This window comes from Linderina pennispora, assembly GCF_002104995.1.
Source record: "Linderina pennispora strain ATCC 12442 chromosome Unknown DL89scaffold_6, whole genome shotgun sequence".
Taxonomy (NCBI): Eukaryota; Fungi; Kickxellomycota; class Kickxellomycetes; order Kickxellales; family Kickxellaceae; genus Linderina; species Linderina pennispora.
In genome coordinates this window covers 312,852-337,047 of record NW_024468254.1, presented here as the reverse complement: position 1 = coordinate 337,047, position 24,196 = coordinate 312,852, and the positions used below count along the sequence as shown (strand labels likewise).

Sequence of the window (24,196 nt, the reverse complement as noted above, 5' to 3'; positions counted from 1 at the left end):
ATTGCAACACGTGCTGGTACCGCGGAGCAATGCCAGATGGAATTCGGACATTTCTTGGCGGCCCCGCGTAAACACGAGCAAACACCTTGGATATATTGAAGCAGCAAGGTATTAGGTTTGCAGGCAGACGTCGGATGAAACGACCCGAACAAGGCGGTACGTCCAGACGGGACGGTGATATGGCGAAGAACCACGCGAGACGCTTGAGCAATAAACAAGCTACGGGTGGGCCGCCGGTTTTCGCCCAGTCGGCAGAGGAGGCGATGCTGAATGGCACGCTTCCCTGTTTTGTCGATAGGGGGATATTTGCCTAGCTGAGCGATCAACAGAATTATTCGTGTAAGCGATCGCGGGTGCCAGTGTTGTCAGGCCACTCGTATCACGGTATTTTTAAAAATAAATGCGAATCGAATGTCGGACGGTTGGACGGGTTGATATTCCCCTTAGCAATTCCACCCAGTCAGGGGCGCGCGCACAGAACGCCTGCTGTTGGCAGAAAACCGCACGATAATTGCTTGACTGTGTAACCCGCCAAGGGCGTCTGCAACCCGCCTCTGCGACCCACCCCCCGGCGTTTGCGGCGTTGGAAGCGATATTTCGGGAGCATTTTTTCACCACTTTCAGAAAATCTCCCCACTTTTTTTCTCTCTAGATGGCAGGTAGGCAGTGCTAGGAGGCAAACCGGGCCACTTTTTCGCTGACCCTCCCCCTTTCCCGCTATTTTTCATGCTGAGGGATCGAAGAGAGGATAGGCATGCGCCCATGCACTGCGGGAGAATCAGGAAAAAGGGTGGACCAGAGAGATGTTTATAAGAAGCACACCATCCCAGGAATGAAGGTGTGGGCCGCAAAGCACTCCCAGCCAGTACACCCACACCAATACCACTTTTCTCCCTTGTATCTCTACCAGTTTTCGCTTTCTATGAAGCACCCCCAGTAAAAAGATAACATTATTATTCTACCTTCGCCTCCAGCCTCTCAAATATTAAGAGCACATCACCTTTACACTAGACATATCATAGTGCACTCTGTATTCCTCCCACACCCACCCCGTATATCACCCTGAATTCTTCTAAATGCAAGAAGTGGATCAGATGAGCACACTACCCAACATCGGCTTCATGCAGCAGTTCGCTGCATCGCGGGATCCTGCAGGCGGCGCTATTCCACAGCAGCCCATGGGTGGCAGTCCGATGCCGCCACCACAGCATTCGTCCATGCCGTCGACATACTCGCTCATGGGTGCTGAGCAGCACCACCACCAGCAGCAGTACCAACAACAGCAGAGCAACATCATGCTGCCGCCAATCCCACAGGCACAGCAGGGCATCCCCTCATTCAGCCTCAGCGCCGTCTCAGTGTCTCCGGCAATGAACCCAGCATCTGCGGGCACCGAGCTCAATGACCTCCAGTTCTCGCGCTCGCTGGTGTCCCCGACTATGCCGGCAGATCCCGCATCGGCTGGGATCTGCTCTGGACAGTCGCCCGGCAACCCGTATGCATTCGGCGGTACATCTCCCGCACACACACAGCAGCTGGATATCCAGGATCAGCAGCAGGTGCGTCTGGTCAACGTGTCTGCCGCCCAGTCGTACTCGCACCAGCCGACGACGCAAAGCTCCAGCATGGTGCTCAGCGGTCATTCAATCACATCTATGACAGCAGCGTCGCACCAGGTGGGCGGATCGGCGGGCACGCATGCAGCGCAGGGGCGTCCGCCGCGCAACAAGAACAAGTTCAAGCGCTTCCGCAACGCCTTCATCTACTTTGTCAACGACCAACGGTAAGTGACGAGGCCAATTAGCCCGTGATTCGCGCTGTGACACATTGCACGATCTTTTCTGCCTTTTGCCTTGCCTCGCCCTGCCTTGCTTTGCTTGTTGGTGTTTTTCTGCGTAGATCACGTAAAGGGTCTGTTTTAGATGCATAAATGTTGGGCAAAAGGGGGGGGGACAGCGGCGGGATACAAAATCAAGCGAGATGTCGCATATTCCATGTCCCCATCATATTTGTTTGTTTGTTACTAACTTTTTGTATTTTGCACCACCACCCTGCCACGTATACTTCCGCGATATAGAAATAAGGTTGATGACGAGACAAAAAAGCTCAAGAACCGCGAGTTCCTGCAGCTGATGAGCGCCCGGTGGAAGGCCATGCCCGAGGAGGAGCGGCGGCCGTATGTGCGCCTGGCCGAGGAGGACAAAAAGCGGTTCAACAACGACGTCAAGAAGTTTGGCAAGTACGAGTCGCGCCAGCGCCGCTACAACAAGTCGCGTTCTTTTGACAGCGGTGTGGCCAATCACCCGTGCAACTTTACCAACACTGGCCTCGCCAACACGTCTGCTGCCAACTACCTCTACAACGGCTATAATCGTTTGGCATCCAACCAGGCTGCTGCAGCTGCTGCCGCCGCCGCTGCTGCAGCTGCTGCCAACGGCCCGATGCCGCCCTTCTACGCTGGGCTCACTGCCAGCCCGGCTGCTGCTGCTGCCGCTGCCGCCGCCGCTGCAGCCAACTGGTCGGCTGGCGGCCGCCGTGCGTCACTGATCAGCCCAACTGGGGCTCCTACCGCGGCCACAAGCTACCAGCAGGCAGAAGCGCAAGCAGCCGCGAGCCAGCCGCTGCTCAGCCCTCCCGACACCCTCGGCCATCGCAACTCATTCTCGAGCAATGCTTCCAGCAATGACCTGAATGACATGAATTCGCCGTTCGGAGCCAATACGTACACGTGGCCAGCGGCATCGCAGGCGCAGATGGCACAGCAGGGTGGCTACTATGCGACTGGGTACCAGCAGCCGTCGCCCGGCCATGTGCAGGTGCCAACAGGCGCGCCGATCTCGCACGCACTGACAGAGCCCATGTTCTACGACACTGCTCGCCCGTACTCGGGGCCCAGCGATGCACAGCCACCGCAGCAGCTCCAGCAGCTTGACCCGCAGAGCCAGGAGCAGGTTATCCGGAACATGTGAGCACCCAATATCTTGTATCCAACCCCAGCACTATCCTCTTATCTTTACAGTCCTTCATTACATTACACTCTAATATAAATCAAACATACGCACTAAGCCATGAAGAGGCCGTGCACCCCTCTTTTATCCCCACTCCTCAGCTGCCTAGTGCAGCCCATGCAGTGGCGACGCCCGGTGTGTGCCAGGTGTAGAGGAGTGCAAGTGTATGTAGGTCATAGCCTTCATCAGTCAGTTGGAGTGCAGTGGGTGGTGGCACTGGCCATCCCCGGTGCCCAAAATTGCACACTGTCCATTTTAACCGAAATATGCTGAGCCATTTACTGCGGCAAAATGGATTCTATGTCCACTCTCGTACCCCTTGCTTTTCTATACAACAAATAACCAATGGAGCAGCCGCCGTCGCAGGCGCCACGCCGCACCATGCCTTCGCGCGCCATGTTTGCCGTCGAATACCCAGCTTACGTCAAAGACACCGAAAAGGCGATCTCGATGGTGGGCGGCCGCGAGAAGCTTGCAATGGACGTTACCGATGATTCCAAAACGGTCGAGCTACGCTTGCGTCCGCATGACCCAGCCTCACATCCACTCATGGGCGATGTGGTGACCACCCGCAACATCCTGTTCAAGGTCACCAAGCGCACCAAGAAATCGCAGCTAGGCAAGGCCAAATCAGAGCCGACCGTGACGGCCGATGCAGTCGCTGTTATTGACAAGACTGTGCGGTTCCGCCGTCTGGCAAACTTTCAGTTTCTTCCAGCCAAGGACGACCCGCTACTCAACTTCATGCAGAACATCGCATCGGTTGACTTGGAGGCAATCAAGCAGGTGTCCAGCGACGAGCATATGATGGCGGGGTCTGAGCTTGCCAGATGGCCAGTGCCAGCACCGCCGATCGATGTTGTTGGCTGGCCCATGCCTTTCGGCTACAAAGAGGAGTCGACAAGGCCTCCCAGGAGCGCGGGCTATGAGAACTACCTCTACTATGGCCTTGCAATCCAGTTCTCAGACAAGGCGGTGCCGGCAGGACCGACAGCAAAGATCATGGAGAAAATGAAGTCGGTGCCCCAGAAGCTGCAGGACTTTGCTCGCAGCGTGATGGACAAGTACCCGGTGATCAGCCGCAACGCCGTCGATGTCATGATGAGAGCTGAGCAGAACACCTCTATGCGTGCCAACATGGTCATGCCGCTGCGCGCTTACGTGATGCGCACCGGCCCCTGGCGCTCGTGCTGGATCCGCTACGGCTACGACCCGCGCACAGACCCTGAGTCCTACAAGTACCAGGTCCTGGATATGCGAACCATGGATCCCAAGAATTCGCAGGCAAACACCCGCAAAGCAAAGCAGGACGAGGATGTGGAGAAAAGGTCTGATACACCACGCAACGCGGTCAAAGCCAAAAGCTTCCTGTTCGACGAGGAGGCGGCACGCCATGGCTGCTCCGGTATCTACCAGGTCATGCATGTGACGGTGCCGCAGATCCAGCACCTGATCGAGTACCCGAACGGCAGGCGCAGGACGATATGCCAGGAGTCTGGCTGGTTCCATTACCCGCTCGTGCGCGCAATTCGCCTTGTGACAAACAACCTGAGGAAAATGCTGCTTGAAGACAAAGAGAGCCCGGTTGATATGATCAAGCTCAAGAAGGCGCTGCTGGCGGCCATCAAAAAGGAGGATGAGGAGATTACGCAGAAGGAGCTGCTGACCGAAAAGATGGAGAGCATCCGCACTGGCGTGGAATCAGAGAAGCTCAAAACCATGCGCAACACGCGTGTCGAGGAGCTGATGGGCGACCTGGCCATGGCGCAAAACGAGGAGGAGCAGGGTGGGGATGCCGGGTCCGATGCCGACGAGGTCAACTTCTACAATGACGACACATTCGACGACTTTGAGATCTACGGCGAGGAAAGCGACTAGCTTGCCGCCAGATGGCACATCACTGAATCAGCTTCAGCGCTTCAAGCACAGTCTGGAGCGATGTCGCTATAGCCGACTCACTGCTGCCACTGCTACCGCCCGGACCACCAGGTGCATTCGCAGCGGATCGCGTAACACTCAGCGATGGCGGTGACTCGGTGCTGCGCTGTCCGAGCAGGTGCGTCCGTCGACCACTGCCCGGTTCTGGCAGCCCAAAGGCAGCAGTTCCCAGACCACCGAGCAACTTCCCAAAGCGTTCGCTAATGGAGTCGGTCAACCGAATAAATCCTTCAATCCGTGAAACCACTGCAGCTGCCGATTGACCAGGCAAGTGCTGTAGGATGGCGCGGTGACTGCCAGGGCTGTCACGCATGAGGAATCCAAGCAGCACAGCCAAGTAGCCTGCTGCAACAAGGGCGTCTGACTGGCTCGAATCCGCCGGCGCCGCCATGGCGTGACACACTGCAAATGCTCGTGCCAACAGGCCGACCAGTGAGGTGCGGCTTGCGCACGCACATTCGGGATAGCATCGCGAGTCGAGCGGACAATGCGGGTTCTGAAACACGTAGCTGAAGTGCGTAGCCGTGGACGAGTCCGCGTCGACGATGTTGGTGAGCAGCGCGGCAGCAATTAGCAGAGTGTCGTAGCACAGATCGCCGAGATCCTTGGCAGTGGTTGAGCTGGAGTTGGCGGCTCCGGTTGATGCTGGATTGCTGCTGCTGGATTCCGTTTGGAGCATCCCATCTGCCATCGTACGCGATACAAACATGATGCTTTTGGACACCGCCTCGAGGCCATTCTGCCTGATAAACTGCGAGCAAAACTCGGTGCTGCTGTTGGACAGATTCACCAGAAGCTGCAGCACCAGAACCGCTGTTTCCAGCGCCTTGACAAGCGACTGGCCGCGGAGTCTGACAGACGATTGCTGGCATGCAGCCAGCAGTGACAGCATAGCCGGGACCACAGCCTTCTCGCCCAAGATCTCGTCCTGGTTTTCTCGGGATGCCGTTGCACTAAACTTGAGCAGTTCAAGTTCCAGAGAGACAGCTAGGCGCGACGGTAGCTGCGGATCGAGCTCGCGCCGAAAAGTGCACTTGTCGGCCTGCTGCCGATGGTTCGGCAATCCACGCAGGCTAGCTGGATGCTGTGACTCGTCGGGCAAGTCAAAGTCCATCCACATATCATCTCCATTTCGAAAATCTGCTGCTGCTGCTGCTGCAGCATTTCGGGCCGACACCTTGCTGACAAAAGAGTCGTCGAAGGGGGAGCCGTCAAGCGATCTGGCTGGCTGGCTGTTGATTTGTTTGACGAATGCCGGAATGCTCCGCGCAAATGTCCGCTCAACTATCAGTGCCAGGCACCCGGATTCATGCAGCTCCCCTCTCAGCAATTCCGCCATTGCTAGGTACGCAACATCATCGTCGCGCATGAAGCTACGCAGCGCAGCCAATACCAGATTGTATGTAGAAACAGCCAATATATCGTCAACCAAACCAAGCGCCCTTACAGTTTGGCAAATGGCTGTCACACACCGACACTGGCTGTCGCAGTCAAAGTCCGAGGGGTCTCGCTGCACCAGAATGTCGGCCTGGGCTGTTGCTTTCAGCACCTCGGCCACGATCTCAAGGATATGGTGGTCAAATACCAGCGACTGCATAACCTCGGGGTTCACGAATGCTGCTCGCACAAGCACCATCATCGACGCGGAGACAAGCGGACACTCGCGCACCCGCTGCATCGAACGGAGTAGCGTCGTGAGCCAGTGTATCGAGCCCAGCAACTCATCTCGGAACTCCTGCTGCCCCAGCCGCGCAGCCAGATCACCACATGCCGAAACCCGCATTGAGTCTGTCGATCCAATCCTCTGTAGAATGTCCCCGATCAGCCTGCGGAACGACTCGCTGCTCGCCGTCCGAGTACCCTCACCACTGTATGGGCTACTGTTGTGCCTTACAAGTGGATCCTGTGGAGACTTGTAGGCGCCAATTGCACCACCAGCCAACGCGCTGCTATCCTGATCGAGCAAAAGCAGGGGCCGCATGTTGAGAGATCGGCTACTACCACTGGGCCGCCGGAATTTGGATAGCTCGCTGCCATCATAATCGTCGTCGTCGCCGCTATCGTCGCTGCGAGGACGCCCGTATGTAAAAACGACATTATGGCTAAATGCCCGCGACTGCAGCCGCTTCAGTGACGCACTCGATGGCCCCTGTGCTTTCTCCAATATGTGCTGGTTACCGGTTTGTGCCTTTGGTGTGCTTCCGCCTGCATTCTCTTGTTTTCGGCTCCAGACATGTTTTTCTGAATCGCCAGTGTCGCTATCGCTGAGTCCGAGCACTATCTCTTTCTGGCTGACATCAGTCTGGCTTGCAGCAGATAGTGGCAGTGGCAGCAGCGGCGGCGATGACGTCGAGGACAGTGAATGGAAGTTGTCAAATTTGCGCCCACACACACTCCTACTGCGTTTGCTAGCGAAGCTGGGCAATACCGGGCTGCTGCCACGTACTTCACCCAAGCCCCATGGGTCATCGGGGATTCCAATGGGTTGCGAAGCCGATTGCGAGACAGAATTTTTCTCGGGCTGCCTGCCCCGTGTCCTTGCTCTTATTCGCGTCGGAGTAGCCTTTGCTACTGGGCCAGCAATCCCCATCTCAAGCCCAAGCTTCGTCTGTACACGGCGCCGTGGATTCTTGCTGCTATCAGCGGATCCCGCGACTGATACTGACTGTGGTAATTCAGGTTGGGTATGGCTCCGTACACGCTTTAGCTTTGCCGGAACTGCCTTCACAGCCTTGCTTATTGATGGGGACTTGGCCTGCTGCCGAGGTATTGCTGCCGACCGATTTCTCGTCCGAGATCCCACCTTAGCCTTGGCTTTGACCTTTGCCGCCTCCTCTGCGCTGACAAACATATCCGTGTTATCCAGCACGATCCTCTGCTGCTGATCAGTCTCCTTGCTATCTGTCACTGCCCTTTCAGGCTTTCCTCCAAGCACATCGCCAAGGTCCCATCTGTTTTTTGTCTGATCCAGGATTGACCGCGACGATGCAGACCCGCCAGGCGCATCGGTTGAATTTCCAGACGGAGTACTGCCCTGTGACCTTGTACTTTCGTAGAGCTGCTCCAGCCTAGACAGAGCGGAGTGTGCTGTTCTCCGGGCCCAAGTGCCTGTGCTTGTGCCTGCTGCCAGAGGCTCTCCGTCACTCTCTTCCACTGATGAATCTGACAAGTCAAGAGGCTGCGGCGTATCGCTGGACGGAGGCTTGCTGCTGCCCGACCCAAACGCGCTTCCAGGAGCCGATACACGACGCGCTGCCTGCGCTCTTCGCCCGTAGGTCATCCCCGACGTTCGCCGGCGTATATTTGAAAAGGGGTCTACCATGTCTAGAGGTTCATTGAAGGACCAGAATTTAGGTGAATTTTGGAGAGCTATCACTGAGGATATGAAAAACACAGCAAAGCACCAGAGCAGAGTTCATTTTCGTCCAGTGGTTGCGAATCGGGCGCGTGGAGCCAAGCCCACGCGTGCCCTTAAAAATCGAGCCACCGAGCCGCTTTGAGCCGATAGCCCAAATTGAATCCAGATCACAGCCCCAGCTGGTTCGGCTCATGGTCTGGGCCGAGTTTCAAGGGAGAGATCAGGCCTCGGGAACAGTCGGGCGTTTGCGACCATGGCCATGCTACAGTCAGTGAACCAGTGTGGCTACGATAGCTGCCATGTGGTGATACGTTCAGTAGGATTGCCTTATGCCGAATAAGCCAGAATGGCCAAACACTCGGCGGATTGTTCGCTCCCACCCGCACTCTAGAACAACGCTTCCTGAACATTCGGCTCTGGAAAAGTCAGGCATTGCCAGCACTGAGGCACGGACCAGTACATCCCGAGCCCCCGCCAAATTCTGCGGACATATCCTCACTGCTGTCCCCTCTGCTTCCATTCTCGGTCCGTGCGGAGGGCTTACCAATCTGGCAGGCAGCTGAAAAACAACAGCTGCCTGCCAGATTGGTATCTCATTCGGAAAGACAAGACCAGTCTCGAAGAGCCTTGATTTGGGTGTGGCCAGAGATCCACGCTATGTGATTAGCATTGTCACACCAAGTGGTGACCAGAAATAGAATGTACCCGCAGCGAAGCTGCAAACAGCTGCGTCAACACACAGTAAAGCAATCCTTTGGCAGGCTAAATGGTATCCCTTGCTCCCTCTTCTGACGGCAGCTGCTGGATCCACAGCGGTATAGTAGAAGGACATAAACACGGCCACTCACCTACAGCACCTTTATCACTGGATCCAGGCTAGAGACAGCGTTTGACGTGGATCTGCTTACGGTATGTCTGTATCGTGGGGCCAGTAGCAGCAGTGCGAGATGGATTCGCTCCGCGATCGTCGTGGAGAGCTTTTCCTCACCAGGGACACCTAAATCCTTTTATCATATGCAGAGCTGTGTATAAAACCACCCTAGGGGAATCGCCGACTAGACGCCAAATCGACAAAGCAATACCCGATATCGTCTTATTCCTCTTGAGCACGCCTTGCTGGATTTATTCCCATCTGTATTCTACACAGCCATGAAGATTACTGCTTCTGCTATCGGCCTCCTCGCCGCTATCCCGTCCGTCCTCGGCGTCTGGCCTCTTCCACGCACCCTCCAGGAGGGCAGCAACAACAGCCAAGTGTGGTGGGCCAGCATCTATGCCAACGGAACCGTCGGGCCAATCGTCAACAGCGCCATTGTGCGTTACCAGGATATCATCAACAAGGAAAGCTTCACAGCCCCGGAAAACTACAAGCAGGGCGTAGTTGAGACCAAGGGCACGTTCATGGGTCTCCAGGTGTCAGTTGAGGACACTGACGACACTCTCAGCCTCGAAACTGACGAATCATACACGCTCGATATCCCGACCGATGGTATGGCCAGCCTGAAGGCCAAGACGCCGTTCGGCGCCCTGCGCGGTCTTGAGACGTTCTCGCAGCTTGTCGTGGCTAACGGCCAATCTCGGGCGATCCAGAAGACGCCGCTGCATATCGAAGATAGGCCTTTCTTCCCGCACCGCGGTATCCTATTCGATACGTCGCGCAACTTTTACTCAGTCGAGTCGATTCTGCGCACTCTCGATGCCATGTCGTACAACAAGATGAATGTCTTCCACTGGCACATCGTCGATGCTCAGTCGTGGCCTGTTGAGTCCAAGACCTTCCCTGAGCTGCAAAAGAAGGGTGCCTACGCTGCGGATATGACTTACTCTTACGCTGACGTAAAGCGCATCATTCAGTATGCCAAGGAGCGTGGTATTCGTGTCATTCCTGAGTTTGATGTGCCAGGCCACACCTACATTGTTGGTGAGGTATTCCCTGAGCTGATGTCGTGCATGAACATGCAGCCAAACTGGGATCAGTATGCTGCTGAGCCTCCTAGTGGCCAGCTCAACATCGCCAAGCCTGAGACTGTCGAGTTCACCAACAAGCTGTTCAAGGAGTACACCGAGCTTTTCACTGACAATGTCTTCCACCTTGGCGGTGACGAGGTAAACCGCAAGTGCTGGAACGAGGATCCCGATGTCCAGAAGTACCTGGCTGCACACCCTGGTGAGGACGTCGAATCACTGCTTGTCAAATGGTATGCACAGGTCCACGACTACCTTGGATCGCTGAACCGCACTGCCTTCACTTGGGAGGAGACACTGTTCCATTCCAACTACACGCCCCCCATGGACACGATTGTGCAGACCTGGATCGACGAGCAGTCGATTCCCAAGACGGTTGCCAAGGGCTACCGCTCGATTGCGTCGCCTGCTAACTACTACTACCTCGACTGCGGACACGGTGCCTGGCTGTCGAACTGGGCTGCAGGTAACTCGTGGTGTGACCCGTTCAAGACCTGGATGAAGATCTACAGCTTCGACCCGTTGGCTAACATCACTGACCCGGCACAGCAAAAACTTGTCACTGGTGCTGAGGTCGCAATGTGGTCGGAGCAGAGCGATGAGATCACGATCGACAAGTACCTGTGGCCGCGTGCCGCTGCCATGGCCGAAACTGCTTGGTCTGGCAAGAAGGATGCCACTGGCCGTGTGCGCACCACCGAGGAGGTCGCGTCGCGCCTGCATGAGCAGCGCTTCCGCATGGTTGGCCGCGGTATTGGCGCTGAGCCCATGCAGCCCCTGTGGTGCGCTCGCAACCCAGGTCACTGCAACTTCCCCGATGCTGACAAGGCAGCGGTTCCCGCTTAAATGGCTTCTCACGTCCTTTCGTTTTAATTATCTAATTTTCTTCTAAACTCAGTACCAAGCAGCTATACCATCCGTTCACAGCATAAAAATCCCGGATGTAAAACAAGTTGAACAAAGATGGGTCGCTTTACTGGATACCCCCTCTGACACTAGAGCGTGTGGCAAGCAGCAAGCACTAGTGAAAGCTTGGTCTCTGGGCACCTCTCCGCATTCCAGTCCAGATATGACATCTCGGCTAGCTGGGGCATGCGCAAGGAGCAATGGCAATATAGGAACATCAAGTAGGCTGTCATTAGAAGCCGCCCCCCGTGCCCTTCTCAGGACGACGAATACCAGAAGGGGTGCCTGGCAGCCTTGTTCCTTAGACTGCATTCATACATATAGAAATGGCTGGCACTTGGATATAATATCACAACCATGTCATGTCGCCTTGGCTTGCAACAACGGCCAAATGCGAGGGAGCAATACAGACTGGAGCCCACCCATTTGCTGCTTATTGTTTAGATTGCCCCGCGCAAAATGGCCGACCTCCACCGACCTACCCCAAACAGCACGGGTCTTCCTGCGTTCATGGCCACTGTGATGGATGACCTGCTCCATGCGCTTTTTCTGTGCCGCGATATAGCGACAGCGCAGTTTGGTGACAAACAGACGAGCTGCAGCACGTGACAGCAGCTGGTGGGGAAGAGTGGGGATTGTCACTCAGCTGGCAATCTCTTCCTTTTCAGCCTTTTCTTGGATAAAGCTGCTACATCGTCTACTCGGACCAGATGGAAACCGCAAGGCATGCCAGGCAGGAAGAGAAGCCTGGTTTTCCACAACATCACAAGGTGGAAATCCCCCAGGTAGCGATGCTGGCAGGAACCTACCACACGTGTAGTCCAGCACTAGTGTTTGCAGCAATTCTGAAAAAGAAAAAATAAGCATGCCAACCAACAGTGCTGGGATTAGAGTTGTTGTCGATGAACTGGCACTAAATAAAGCATACTCGACCTCTATTTGGCTGAGCATTTTCGCTGGCGTCGAATTAACCAGGGGTAAAGCATGGATAAGAAATGGCCTGTCAAGCCATTTGCCCTGGCAGCTTGCAAGAATGGCATGAAAGCTGGGTGTGATCGACACACCACACGCCATTGCAGGCGTCTGTAGAATGGACACTGGGTGCCAAGAGCCAGTGGCTGCAAGCAAGGTGCAGGCTCTGGAGTGTCCCGGCATGTGCCCTCCGTGTTTGTGTTTGTCCGGTGAGGACATTATGAATGCATCTGCCGAAGAATACAGGTTTCGCAGCATTGCTAAAGGGGATTCGCCCCATCTCTGACTGGCAAGAAGTGAGAACTGGCGAGAAAACTGCTTTCCGCTGTTGCTTCCGAAAAACACTCTCTTACTGCTGGGTAGCATGAACCGAGTGCCTACGAACCCTGGCTCACAGCAGGAATAATGTGGCAGAAAAGGGGCCGATCGCACTGCCGTGGTGTGAATACCAGGCCGCGCAGGCTACATGGGAATGGAATTTGGATTATTGTTTTTGCTGCATGGCCCACCGGCACACATTTGTCGACGGAAGCAGCAAGCAAACATGGTGCTTCGCTGGTGAGGCCCTCTGCTGCCAGCCACCGAGTCCGTCTGCATTCCACACGCAATTGCCTTCTCATTATTCCACTATATAAAGCATCTGGCCGTCCCCATGGAGCGACATTGCTTTCCTCAGCACCACACCTGCCCTTTAATTCCCCTACCTCAGCTTTTCAACACTATCCAGCTTGTCTGACGCTACGTCTTTTGTTTCATACTTGCACTGCTATATCGGCTGAACCACTGCCTTCTTAATATTTATTCCGCAAAGAACAATCTCCACTTAGCCATGAAGATCACTGCATCTGTCATCAGCCTTCTTGCCGCCATTCCCGCTGCGCTTGCTGTCTGGCCTATCCCCCGCACGTTCAAGGAGGGCACTTCCAACAGCCAAGTCACCTATATGTCCATCTCTGTCCAGGGCAACGTTGGCGGCGTTGTGCGTGACGCTGTTAACCGCTACTCTGACCTCATCAACAAGGAGAGCTTCACGGCTCCTGAAGACTGGAACAAGGGTAGTGTCAAGACCAGCGGCAGTTTTGGCGGTCTGGTGGTCTCTGTTGAGAACAGCAGCGAGACCCTAGATCTTGGCACCGATGAGTCGTACACTCTCGATATCCCTGTCAGTGGCCAGGCTACCCTGAAGACAAAGACGCCGTACGGTGCTCTGCGCGGTCTTGAGACTCTCTCGCAGCTGGTTGTTGCCAACGGCAATGGTAAGGCAATTCGTAACACCCCTATCCATATTGAGGATTCGCCAGCATTCCCTCACCGCGGCCTGCTGTTTGACACGTCGCGCAACTACTACTCGATTGAGTCTATCAAGCGCACTCTTGATGCCATGTCGTACAACAAGATGAACGTGTTCCACTGGCACGTCGTGGACGCGCACTCATGGCCGATTGAGTCAAAGACCTACCCCGAACTGGCTCAGAAGGGTGCCTACGCTTCCAGCATGCAGTACTCGTATGGAGACGTCAAAGACCTAATCCAGTATGCCAAGAACCGCGGTATCCGTATCATTCCCGAGTTCGATGTTCCGGGCCACACCTACATTGTTGGTCAATCGCACCCGGAGATCATGTCGTGCCTGAACGTTCAGCCTGGGTGGGACAAGTTCGCTGCTGAGCCGCCCAGTGGCCAGCTCAACATCGCCAAGGAGGGGTCGATTGAGTTTGCCAAGAATATCTATAAGGAGTACGCTGCTCTGTTCCCTGACAGTGTTATCCATGTGGGCGGTGATGAGGTCAACATGCACTGCTGGGAGGCTGATCCTGATGTTCAGAAGTACCTGGCCGTCAACAAGAACGCAACTGTTGAGAGCCTGCTGCTCGACTGGTATGGCAAACTGCACGACTATGTTGGCAAGGATCTGAAGAAGACTGCATTCACCTGGGAGGAAACCCTGTTCCACCACCCGTTCAATGCCCCCAAGGACACAATTGTTCAGACCTGGATTGACCCGACTTCGGTTGCAAACACTGTTGCCAGGGGCTACCGTGCTGTTTCATCCATCTATTCGTACATGTACTTGGACTGCGGCCACGGTGCCTGGCTGACGAACTGGGACGGCAACTCATGGTGCGATCCGTTCAAGACCTGGATGCACGTCTACAACTACGATATTCTGGCCAACATCACCGACCCGGCGCAGCAGAAGTTGGTGCTTGGTAGCGAAGCTGCTATCTGGTCTGAGCAAACTGACGAGCATGCCATTGATCCCCGTATTTGGCCCCGTGCCGCAGCTGTCGCCGAAACCACCTGGTCTGGCAAGGCTGGTGCGGATGGCCATGTTCGTACCACTGGCGAGGTTGCTTCGCGTCTGCATGCCCAGCGCTACCGTATGGTTGGCCGTGGCATCAACGCCGAGCCTATGCAGCCGCTGTGGTGTGCTCGCCACCCGGGCCAGTGCAACCTCTCTTAGACGGGTGCATACTGGCGCTGCTATCTCTCAATAGCCCAATCCTCAGATTATCTAAATATACTTTTTCTGTATCAAGCGATTGCTTCATCGATAAACCCCATTGATATCAACAAGTGCATTCATTTTGAAGGAGCATAGAGAATGGTAATCGCTCCGTGGCTTTCCGTGTGCTTGCACGAAGCCATATACAACCCAGGAATTTGATATGTAAAGCAGAGTGCAGTTCAAGTGTATTTCTGCAGTGGATAATCCACAGCAAGGCCATTTTTATTGCCGTCTCCGAGTAAAGACATGGCGGCTGAAAAAAAGGCCGAGTGTTGAAAATGGATTGCCTTTTCAATTGACGCTGAAGAGTAGGTGCATATCCAAGCAAGTTGCCATGAGCATCCACACTGCTATGCCAGAAAGAATGTTCTGCAAACCTTATGTAGCCCCAGACCACATGAAGGCAGGATTTACTGACGCATCATGCACGCTGGGCCAACCTCAATCCCCGCAGACCCAGCGTATAAATCACCGCAAAAACCATTTATCAAACTGGGATTGAGCAAGACTGGGTGGCCTTACGTGAGCAGATGTAGGACGACACATGGCCGTTGCATGCTTAGTATATATAGCTTATGCCATATCTAAACGCAAATGCCACGTTGGTGACGTCATATGGCACAACTCCAGGAGAACGATATGTAGGCCATCAACATACTCTTGACTGTGCTATTCTGGTTGGACTGGCGGAACATAACCAGCCATGTGCGGCCATTCTATCAATGGTATGCAATGCATCGGCTCATTTATATGCAGCTGCAGGCCTTTCAGTGCCTCTGGAAATGTAGACGTTGATCTCCACAAAGGCACAAGAGGGCATAATGATCTGTTGTCATGCCATTCCAATAATCCGTGCACCACGCAGCATGGTCTTCGCGAGAATCCGATCTTCGGGCCGTTTCATGGCAATAGCAGCGGATATCAGCTGCTGCTCATATTGTTCCGGTCGACAGCAATCTGCATCGACCAAGGGGAGCGAACTACAAAGTGATCCACCTCTGCAATGGTGAATATGAGGCATGCTGCAGCTATGCCCATTGGACCATACCTTCTTTACTATGAAGAATTCTACAGAGCAACACGGCGACATTATAATCAAGGAGGCAATGTCCATTATGCTTTCTGGGGCCGAAATCTTCGTATAAAAGGGCTCTACAAGAGCAGCATCCTCCACAATCCTCACCACTGCTCTTCCTTGTTTTACATTGCTAGCCACGTCCTATTCTATTTCCGCCTCTACTTCCTCTTGCAAGTGCTCAACACACACTTTTCTTCTTAATCATACTTACTACCTCAATGAAGATCACCGCTTCTGCTATCGGCCTTCTCGCCGCTATCCCGTCTGTCCTCGGTGTCTGGCCTATCCCGCGTACGCTGAAGGAGGGTTCATCCAACAGCGAGGTCTGGTGGGTTGACATCAAGCCCTCAGGCACCGTCGGTCCGATTGTCGATAATGCAATTGTGCGCTATCAAGACCTGATCAACAAGGAGAGCTTCCAGAGCCCGGTCACCTGGGATGTTACCCAAGTATCCACTAGCGGCTCCTTTGGTGGCGTGTCTGTATCTGTTGAAAGCACTGATGAGACTCTGAACCTCGATACCGATGAGTCCTATACCCTCGATGTTCCTGTCAGCGGTCAGGCTACCCTGAAGGCAAAGACGCCGTACGGTGCTCTGCGTGGTCTTGAGACTCTCTCCCAGCTCGTTGTTACCAACGGAGCATCTAAGGCAATCCGCAACACTCCTATCCACATTGAGGATTCTCCTTTCTTCCCTCACCGTGGTCTGCAGATCGATACATCGCGCAACTACCTTCCAGTCAGCACTCTCAAGCGCACCATTGATGCCATGTCATACAACAAGATGAACGTGCTTCACTGGCACATCGTTGACGCTCAGTCGTGGCCCATTGAGTCCAAGACCTTCCCTGACCTTCAGAAGAATGGTGCTTACAGTGCAAAGGAGACCTACTCGCATGCTGAGGTTAGGGATCTCATCCAATATGCCAAGGAGCGTGGTGTCCGCATCATTCCTGAGTTTGATGTGCCAGGCCACACCTACATTGTCGGCAAGGCGCGCCCGGACCTGATGTCGTGCATGGATATCCAGCCCAACTGGGATCAGTATGCTGCTGAGCCTCCTAGTGGCCAGCTCAACATCGCCAAGCCTGAGACTATCGAGTTCACCAACAAGCTGGTCAAGGAGTACACAGGGCTCTTCACTGACAATGTCTTCCACCTTGGTGGTGACGAGGTCAACCGCAAGTGCTGGAAAGAGGATCCCGATGTCCAGAAGTACCTGGCTGCACACCCTGGTGAGGACGTCGAGTCGCTCCTGGCTAGCTGGTACTCGAAGGTCCACGAATACCTTGGATCGCTGAACCGTACTGCTTACACCTGGGAGGAGACACTGTTCCACAGCACATACGAGCCGCCTAAGGACACGATTGTGCAGACCTGGATCGACGAGCAGTCGATTCCCAAGACGGTTGCCAAGGGCTACCGCTCGGTTGCGTCGCCTGCTAACTACTACTACCTCGACTGCGGACACGGTGCCTGGCTGTCGAACTGGGCTGCAGGTAACTCGTGGTGTGACCCGTTCAAGACCTGGATGAAGATCTACAGCTTCGACCCGTTGGCTAACATCACTGACCCGGCGCAGCAGAAGCTTGTTCTTGGTGGTGAAGCCCTGCTGTGGGCTGAGCAGAGTGACGAGACTGTGCTCGACAGTCGCCTGTGGCCGCGTGCTGCAGCCATGGCCGAGACCACCTGGTCTGGTAAGAAGGATGCCACTGGCCATGTGCGCACCACCGAGGAGGTTGCGTCGCGCCTGCATGAGCAGCGCTTCCGCCTGGTTGGGCGTGGCATTTCTGCTGAGCCAATGCAGCCTGTCTGGTGTGTCCGTAACCCGGGCCACTGCAACCTGCCCTAAACAAGTAGATTCCAGCGTGATGTCTTGGAAACCCTATTCGGACCAAAAGTTTATAGCTTCACGCAATATACTCAGTGACTTCCCATTCCCAAATCCATCAGGCAATCTAGCTGCGCTGTCTCTTCGACTGTCGTGTTGTTTTTTTTTTTCATTTTTGCGTATTGCACCTACATCCCCAGTACATGCCTACGGACAACACCATGTGTGCTAATAAGGCAGCAAGTTAAGCAGGGAAGTACTCGCATACAGAATGACACGGCCACGAATTTTTTTGGAGCCAATGCTCATGTGTTCTCGGAGTAAAACCACAGTGGATACACGAGGACCAGATTTTCTGGGATTGTCGCCGCGCACCTTCCGTAAGAATACTCTTCAAGGAATAGAACTCGGGCTTCTTTAAATTATTGCCAGAAGAATCCTTTTATGTGCATGTGCATCCTCCGCCTGCATTGTTTATCGATTTTCTAGAAGGTCATGCATGTCAAGCCAACCTCAAGCCTTGCACATTGGAGGCAAGTAATGGCAATCAAGAGACGCGGGATATGTACCAGTCCAGGCCACAGCGGTCCAACATGATTAAGGAAGGCGACAGCGGGTATGTAATGAGCAGCTCATATACATAGGCTAGGAAATCCTTAGCTACATAGCATGCTCATTCAGCTACACTTGTAGAGGTAGTGCGTTATGGATATCTTTCTACTCTGCGTTCTTGGATTGTAATGTCGGCCACTTTTGCCGGGGTTCTCACCACTTGTGCTTATTGTCAATCATAGAAGGCCCGGTCAACATGTGCTGGCCTTCAGTTCCAGACATTCTAGACCATCCGTAATTACTAGAGTTGATCAACATACACTTGTACTGAAAAGGAGTACGGCCATATCCCTTATAGGAATTCTCAAAAGACGCCGCACGTATTTCTATGGAAACCGCTTTTCGGCCTATTTGGTGCCGGCTGTGGTGAAGGCAGACCACATTGCACTTGCTTCCAGCCAAAACAATTCTGTTAGATCACCAAGAGCCTCCAAGCGGATCTCTCACTACTGGTGCTCTTATCGCCAAATATTCTGCATATGCATTGGTCGGGCCATAAGCCGCTCATTGAAGTATATTCTAAGGAATATTCACGCTGAATTTCATGGCCAGAGAAAAGGTAGCAGCATACATATGAGAATGCAAAGGCGGAAACGCATTTCAGGCATGGCTTCATACAAATTTACAGTAGATTCTATGGAATCGTGCAAAGGGATATCAATTTTGCACCCTGTAGACGAAATGCTATATAAAGGCTCTTTTGCCAAACCCATTTACACATCTCTCATCATCATCAACACTCGCCTTGATACCCTCCTCTCGCTTCTAACCCCACCTCTTCTTTACACCCAAGCTAGTGCCGTGTTCACATAACCTTTTAATACTAATCCTACTTACTACCTCAATGAAGATCACCGCTTCTGCTATCGGCCTTCTCGCCGCCATCCCATCTGTCCTCGGTGTCTGGCCTATCCCGCGTACGCTGAAGGAGGGCTCGTCCAACAGTGAGGTCTGGTGGGTTAACATCAAGCCTTCGGGCAATGTTGGATCCATTGTCAGCAACGCCATCCAGCGTTACCAGGACCTGATCAACAAGGAGAGCTTCCAGAGCCCGGTCACCTGGAACGTGACGCAGGTCAAGACCAACGGCTCCTTTGGTGGCGTGTCTCTGTCTGTCGAGAGCACTGATGAGACTCTGAACCTCGATACCGATGAGTCCTATACCCTCGATGTCCCTGTCAGCGGCGAGGCTACCCTGAAGGCAAAGACGCCGTACGGTGCTCTGCGTGGTCTTGAGACTCTCTCCCAGCTCGTTGTTACCAACGGAGCATCTAAGGCAATCCGCAACACTCCTATCCACATTGAGGATTCTCCTTTCTTCCCTCACCGTGGTATTCAGCTTGACACCGCTCGTAACTACCTCCCTATCAGCGCCCTCAAGCGCACCATTGATGCCATGTCATACAACAAGCTGAATGTGCTCCACTGGCACATTGTTGATTCTCAGTCGTGGCCTGTTGAGTCCAAGACCTTCCCTGACCTTCAGAAGAATGGTGCTTACAGTGCAAAGGAGACCTACTCGCATGCTGAGGTTAGGGATCTCATCCAGTATGCCAAGGGCCGTGGTGTCCGCATCATTCCTGAGTTTGATGTGCCAGGCCACACCTACATTGTCGGCAAGGCGCGCCCGGACCTGATGTCGTGCATGAACATGCAGCCAAACTGGGATCAGTATGCTGCTGAGCCTCCTAGTGGCCAGCTCAACATCGCCAAGCCTGAGACTATCGAGTTCACCAACAAGCTGGTCAAGGAGTACACAGGGCTCTTCACTGACAACGTCTTCCACCTTGGTGGTGACGAGGTCAACCGCAAGTGCTGGAAAGAGGATCCCGATGTCCAGAAGTACCTGGCTGCACACCCTGGTGAGGACGTCGAGACACTCCTGGCTAGCTGGTACTCGAAGGTCCACGAATACCTTGGATCGCTGAACCGCACTGCCTACACCTGGGAGGAGACACTGTTCCACAGCACATACGAGCCGCCTAAGGACACGATTGTGCAGACCTGGATCGACGAGCAGTCGATTCCCAAGACGGTTTCCAAGGGCTACCGCTCGGTTGCATCGCCTGCCAGCTACTACTACCTCGACTGCGGACACGGTGCCTGGCTGTCGAACTGGGTTGCAGGTAACTCGTGGTGTGATCCGTTCAAGACCTGGATGAAGATCTACAGCTTCGATCCGCTCACCGGCATCACTGACCCGGCGCAGCAGAAGCTTGTTCTTGGTGGTGAGGTCCAGCTGTGGGCTGAGCAGAGTGACGAGACTGTGCTCGACAATCGCCTGTGGCCGCGTGCCGCAGCCATGGCCGAGACCACCTGGTCTGGCAAGAAGGATGCCACTGGCCGTGTGCGCACTACTGAGGAGGTCGCATCGCGCCTGCATGAGCAGCGCTTCCGCATGGTTGACCGTGGCATTTCTGCCGGGCCCATGCAGCCTGTCTGGTGTGTCCGTAACCCGGGCCACTGCAACCTACCCTAAACAAATCCAGCCTAGCACGATGTCTCTAACCTTTATGTATGACCAAAGACAATTTGTGAACCCTATACATCAACTCCTTTGCCGATTCCAGCTATTTAGGCAATCACGATTGCTACAAGTTGCAAATCCGCGGTTGCTACCATAACACTGCTTGGAAGTGGTTCGCGTAACTCTGGCACAGCCATTCGTGTTCATCCGCCATACATATGTGATCCATGGAGCTCAGTTTCCGTACTAAACTGGTATCTGCCCATACGAAGAGTGGAGCTGGAGCCAAAGAAACTAGTTTCCCCGAGTAAAGAAGCCAGTGCGGTGAAAGATCCAAGTTGAATATTTAGATCGCCGTCTGTGATTTCTATTTTAGGCGGGCATCAGCCAAGCATATCATCTGAATCGTCTTAAATCCTTGCCAAAAGCCGGCTTTCTGAATCGGACAGTACCCCAGAACACATGATGTAGTAATTTTCTTGCATTTATGCACACTGGGCCAACATCGCGGGTTGCAAATGCGGAGCTGATTATGTGTGTAACATTTGTCAAAAAGGGGTTTCAGGCAGGATTGTGACAGCCATGCACCAGGGACATGTGTGCCACTCCTGAGCATGATATGAACACCATATAGCCTATGAGCTACGACTGGTGGCTCAGCTACTTTTGTATCGCTGTGTATGCTCGTGTCAAGGGGGGTTAATTTACGTGAGGCCGTCTATTTGTCTGCAAAATAGCTGTCTTTTGAGGCGATGTGTGCGTGCTGTGCTTAGACCAATAGCAATCTGTCAGAACGGCAGCCAAAAGTGCTTGCATGCGGTTGCGGAAATTCCTGAGACTCCTTTATTGGGAATATAGATCTGCATGTATGCACTCGTGCAGGAGAGGTGTGTAGCTGTCAGCCGTTGTTTTCTGTGAATTCCAAAAAAAAATGCAGCATGTTCTTGGCATGACCAAGCGGAGCACTATGTCAATACGCAAATATATGCTGCGGTAAACTGCCGCAGCTGCTGCCATGAAACAGCCCGAGAACAGCTTCACACAAAGAGTGATATTACAAAGTATTACATGTCTGTTGTGACATGCTGGAAGTGTGTCTCGGTCCTAATGCGGACATTTGGTGGCATGGGAATCCAAGACATGCTGCATTGGCGTTCGCCGGGTCAGGATGCTTCTGACAAAGGAACATTTGTTTGGAATAATTGAAAGGTGATGTAGTGTTCGGGGCGGTGGCATGCAGGCCTGAGCGTTGAGCAAATGCCGCTTCTCCCACATGGTAGCTGGATCAACCGGTGGCATGTTTGACTGGACTTCAGAAGTAGCAGGGGCATATTCGGTATTCGCCGGGGAGAATCTTATATAAAGGCTCCGCTAATACGGCCCTTTTCACGGTCCTCACTACCAAACTTCCTTGCTTCGAATCTTTCCGTCTAATTCTGTTCTTCCTCTGCTTCTACCCAGTGTTCTACACTCCGTCCCTCTTAATATCTATTCCGCTCCATTTTCCATGAAGATTACTGCTTCTGCTATCGGCCTTCTCGCCGCCATCCCATCCGTCCTCGGTGTCTGGCCTATCCCGCGTACGCTGAAGGAGGGCTCGTCCAACAGCGAGGTCTGGTGGGTTAACATCAAGCCTTCGGGCAATGTTGGATCCATTGTCAGCAACGCCATCCAGCGTTACCAGGACCTGATCAACAAGGAGAGCTTCCAGAGCCCGGTCACCTGGAACGTGACGCAGGTCAAGACCAACGGCTCCTTTGGTGGCGTGTCTCTGTCTGTCGAGAGCACTGATGAGACTTTGAACCTCGATACCGATGAGTCTTATACCCTTGATGTTCCTGTCAGCGGCGAGGCTACCCTGAAGGCAAAGACGCCGTACGGTGCTCTGCGTGGTCTTGAGACTCTCTCCCAGCTCTTTGTTGCCAACGGCAACGGAAAGGCCATTCGCAACACCCCTATCCACATTGAGGATTCTCCTTTCTTCCCTCACCGTGGTCTGCAGATCGATACATCGCGCAACTACCTTCCAGTCAGCACTCTCAAGCGCACCATTGATGCCATGTCATACAACAAGATGAACGTGCTGCACTGGCACATCGTTGACGCTCAGTCGTGGCCTGTTGAGTCCAAGACCTTCCCTGACCTTCAGAAGAATGGTGCTTACAGTGCAAAGGAGACCTACTCGCATGCTGAGGTTAGGGATCTCATCCAGTATGCCAAGGGCCGTGGTATTCGTGTTATTCCTGAGTTTGATGTGCCAGGCCACACCTACATCGTCGGAAAGGCGCGCCCGGACCTGATGTCGTGCATGGATATCCAGCCCAACTGGGATCAGTATGCTGCTGAGCCTCCTAGTGGCCAGCTCAACATCGCCAAGCCTGAGACTATCGAGTTCACCAACAAGCTGGTCAAGGAGTACACAGGGCTCTTCACTGACAATGTCTTCCACATTGGTGGTGATGAGGTCAACCGCAAGTGCTGGAAAGAGGATCCCGATGTCCAGAAGTACCTGGCTGCACACCCTGGTGAGGACGTCGAGACACTCCTGGCTAGCTGGTACTCGAAGGTCCACGAATACCTTGGATCGCTGAACCGCACTGCTTACACCTGGGAGGAGACACTGTTCCACACGAAATACGAGCCGCCTAAGGATACGATTGTGCAGACCTGGATCGACGAGCAGTCGATTCCCAAGACGGTTGCCAAGGGCTACCGCTCGGTTGCGTCGCCTGCTAACTACTACTACCTCGACTGCGGACACGGTGCCTGGCTGTCGAACTGGTCCGCTGGTAACTCGTGGTGTGACCCGTTCAAGACCTGGATGAAGATGTATAGCTTCGACCCGTTGGCTAACATCACTGACCCGGCGCAGCAGAAGCTTGTTCTTGGTGGTGAAGCCCTGCTGTGGGCTGAGCAGAGCGACGAGATTGTGCTTGACGGTCGCCTGTGGCCGCGTGCTGCTGCTGTCGCCGAGACCACCTGGTCTGGCAAGAAGGATGCCAATGGCCATGTGCGCACTCCTGGTCAGGTCGCGGCGCGCCTGCATGAGCAGCGCTTCCGCATGGTTGGCCGTGGTATTGCTGCTGAGCCCATGCAGCCCCTGTGGTGTGTCCGTAACCCTGGCCACTGCAACCTCCCTATGCTTGATTAGGAACGCATCTAGCGTATTCGTTTATACGATAATTTTAGTCCCACTGATACTTGCAAATGAATATTGCTTCAGACATGCCCGTCTTGCTACGTCATCAACTAGCCTCGTTCCTATAATCTGAATAGGTATTGGTTTCCTTGCTGGTATTGTTTCAGTCCACTTGCATCCCTAAAAAATTAGATGCATAGAAAGGATTGCCAAACAAGCATGAGCAATACGGAAAACATGCCTTTTGACAGCTACTCTTTCTGTCTTCAACCAACAGTTTCCGGGTGAGAGCGCCAGGGATGACGTTGATGACCGCTTCCCACCCTTGACATCGCCTAGCTCACCTTGTTCACTGACATACTCTTTTTTGGCCCTCAAAGTACCATATACATTTTTACTATACGCACTGCAG

At 53.8% G+C, this 24,196-nt stretch overlaps 8 protein-coding genes across 8 annotated transcripts; 7 read left to right on the top strand and 1 right to left on the bottom strand.

Annotated features, from left to right (window-relative positions):
* The first annotated feature begins 656 nt into the window (after nucleotides 1–656).
* On the top strand, nucleotides 657–3,037 carry DL89DRAFT_267241 (uncharacterized protein). Its single transcript, XM_040887415.1, has 2 exons — nucleotides 657–1,783; nucleotides 2,078–3,037. Exons 1-2 carry the CDS (start codon nucleotides 1,077–1,079, stop codon nucleotides 2,967–2,969), a joined length of 1,599 nt encoding a protein of 532 aa, XP_040743644.1. The 5' UTR covers nucleotides 657–1,076; the 3' UTR covers nucleotides 2,970–3,037.
* A 352-nt stretch (nucleotides 3,038–3,389) lies between these two features.
* On the top strand, nucleotides 3,390–4,886 carry DL89DRAFT_257296 (uncharacterized protein; the record flags this gene model as incomplete). The annotated part of the gene is made up of 1 exon (XM_040885518.1): nucleotides 3,390–4,886. The coding sequence occupies one exon, from the start codon at nucleotides 3,390–3,392 to the stop codon at nucleotides 4,884–4,886; it is 1,497 nt and encodes a 498-aa protein (XP_040743643.1).
* A 77-nt stretch (nucleotides 4,887–4,963) lies between these two features.
* Nucleotides 4,964–8,226, bottom strand: DL89DRAFT_292685 (uncharacterized protein; the record flags this gene model as incomplete). Its single annotated transcript, XM_040890332.1, has 4 exons — nucleotides 4,964–4,978; nucleotides 5,023–6,783; nucleotides 6,841–7,071; nucleotides 7,750–8,226. 4 exons carry the CDS (start codon nucleotides 8,224–8,226, stop codon nucleotides 4,964–4,966), a joined length of 2,484 nt encoding a protein of 827 aa, XP_040743642.1.
* A 1,569-nt stretch (nucleotides 8,227–9,795) lies between these two features.
* DL89DRAFT_223104 (glycoside hydrolase family 20 protein) lies at nucleotides 9,796–11,115 on the top strand (the record flags this gene model as incomplete). Its single annotated transcript, XM_040884623.1, has 1 exon — nucleotides 9,796–11,115. One exon carries the CDS (start codon nucleotides 9,796–9,798, stop codon nucleotides 11,113–11,115), a length of 1,320 nt encoding a protein of 439 aa, XP_040743641.1.
* A 1,687-nt stretch (nucleotides 11,116–12,802) lies between these two features.
* Nucleotides 12,803–14,690, top strand: DL89DRAFT_267239 (uncharacterized protein). Its single transcript, XM_040887414.1, has one exon. It carries the CDS (start codon nucleotides 12,977–12,979, stop codon nucleotides 14,609–14,611), a length of 1,635 nt encoding a protein of 544 aa, XP_040743640.1. The 5' UTR covers nucleotides 12,803–12,976; the 3' UTR covers nucleotides 14,612–14,690.
* A 1,163-nt stretch (nucleotides 14,691–15,853) lies between these two features.
* Nucleotides 15,854–17,618, top strand: DL89DRAFT_267238 (uncharacterized protein). The gene has a single exon (XM_040887413.1). It carries the CDS (start codon nucleotides 15,953–15,955, stop codon nucleotides 17,585–17,587), a length of 1,635 nt encoding a protein of 544 aa, XP_040743639.1. The 5' UTR covers nucleotides 15,854–15,952; the 3' UTR covers nucleotides 17,588–17,618.
* Nucleotides 17,619–19,002: 1,384 nt separating this feature from the next.
* On the top strand, nucleotides 19,003–20,661 carry DL89DRAFT_267236 (beta-hexosaminidase-like protein). The gene has a single exon (XM_040887412.1). The coding sequence runs from the start codon at nucleotides 19,023–19,025 to the stop codon at nucleotides 20,655–20,657; it is 1,635 nt and encodes a 544-aa protein (XP_040743638.1). The 5' UTR covers nucleotides 19,003–19,022; the 3' UTR covers nucleotides 20,658–20,661.
* Nucleotides 20,662–22,051: 1,390 nt separating this feature from the next.
* DL89DRAFT_234812 (uncharacterized protein) lies at nucleotides 22,052–23,881 on the top strand. Its single transcript, XM_040884952.1, has one exon. The coding sequence runs from the start codon at nucleotides 22,153–22,155 to the stop codon at nucleotides 23,794–23,796; it is 1,644 nt and encodes a 547-aa protein (XP_040743637.1). The 5' UTR covers nucleotides 22,052–22,152; the 3' UTR covers nucleotides 23,797–23,881.
* The last annotated feature ends 315 nt before the right edge of the window (nucleotides 23,882–24,196 follow it).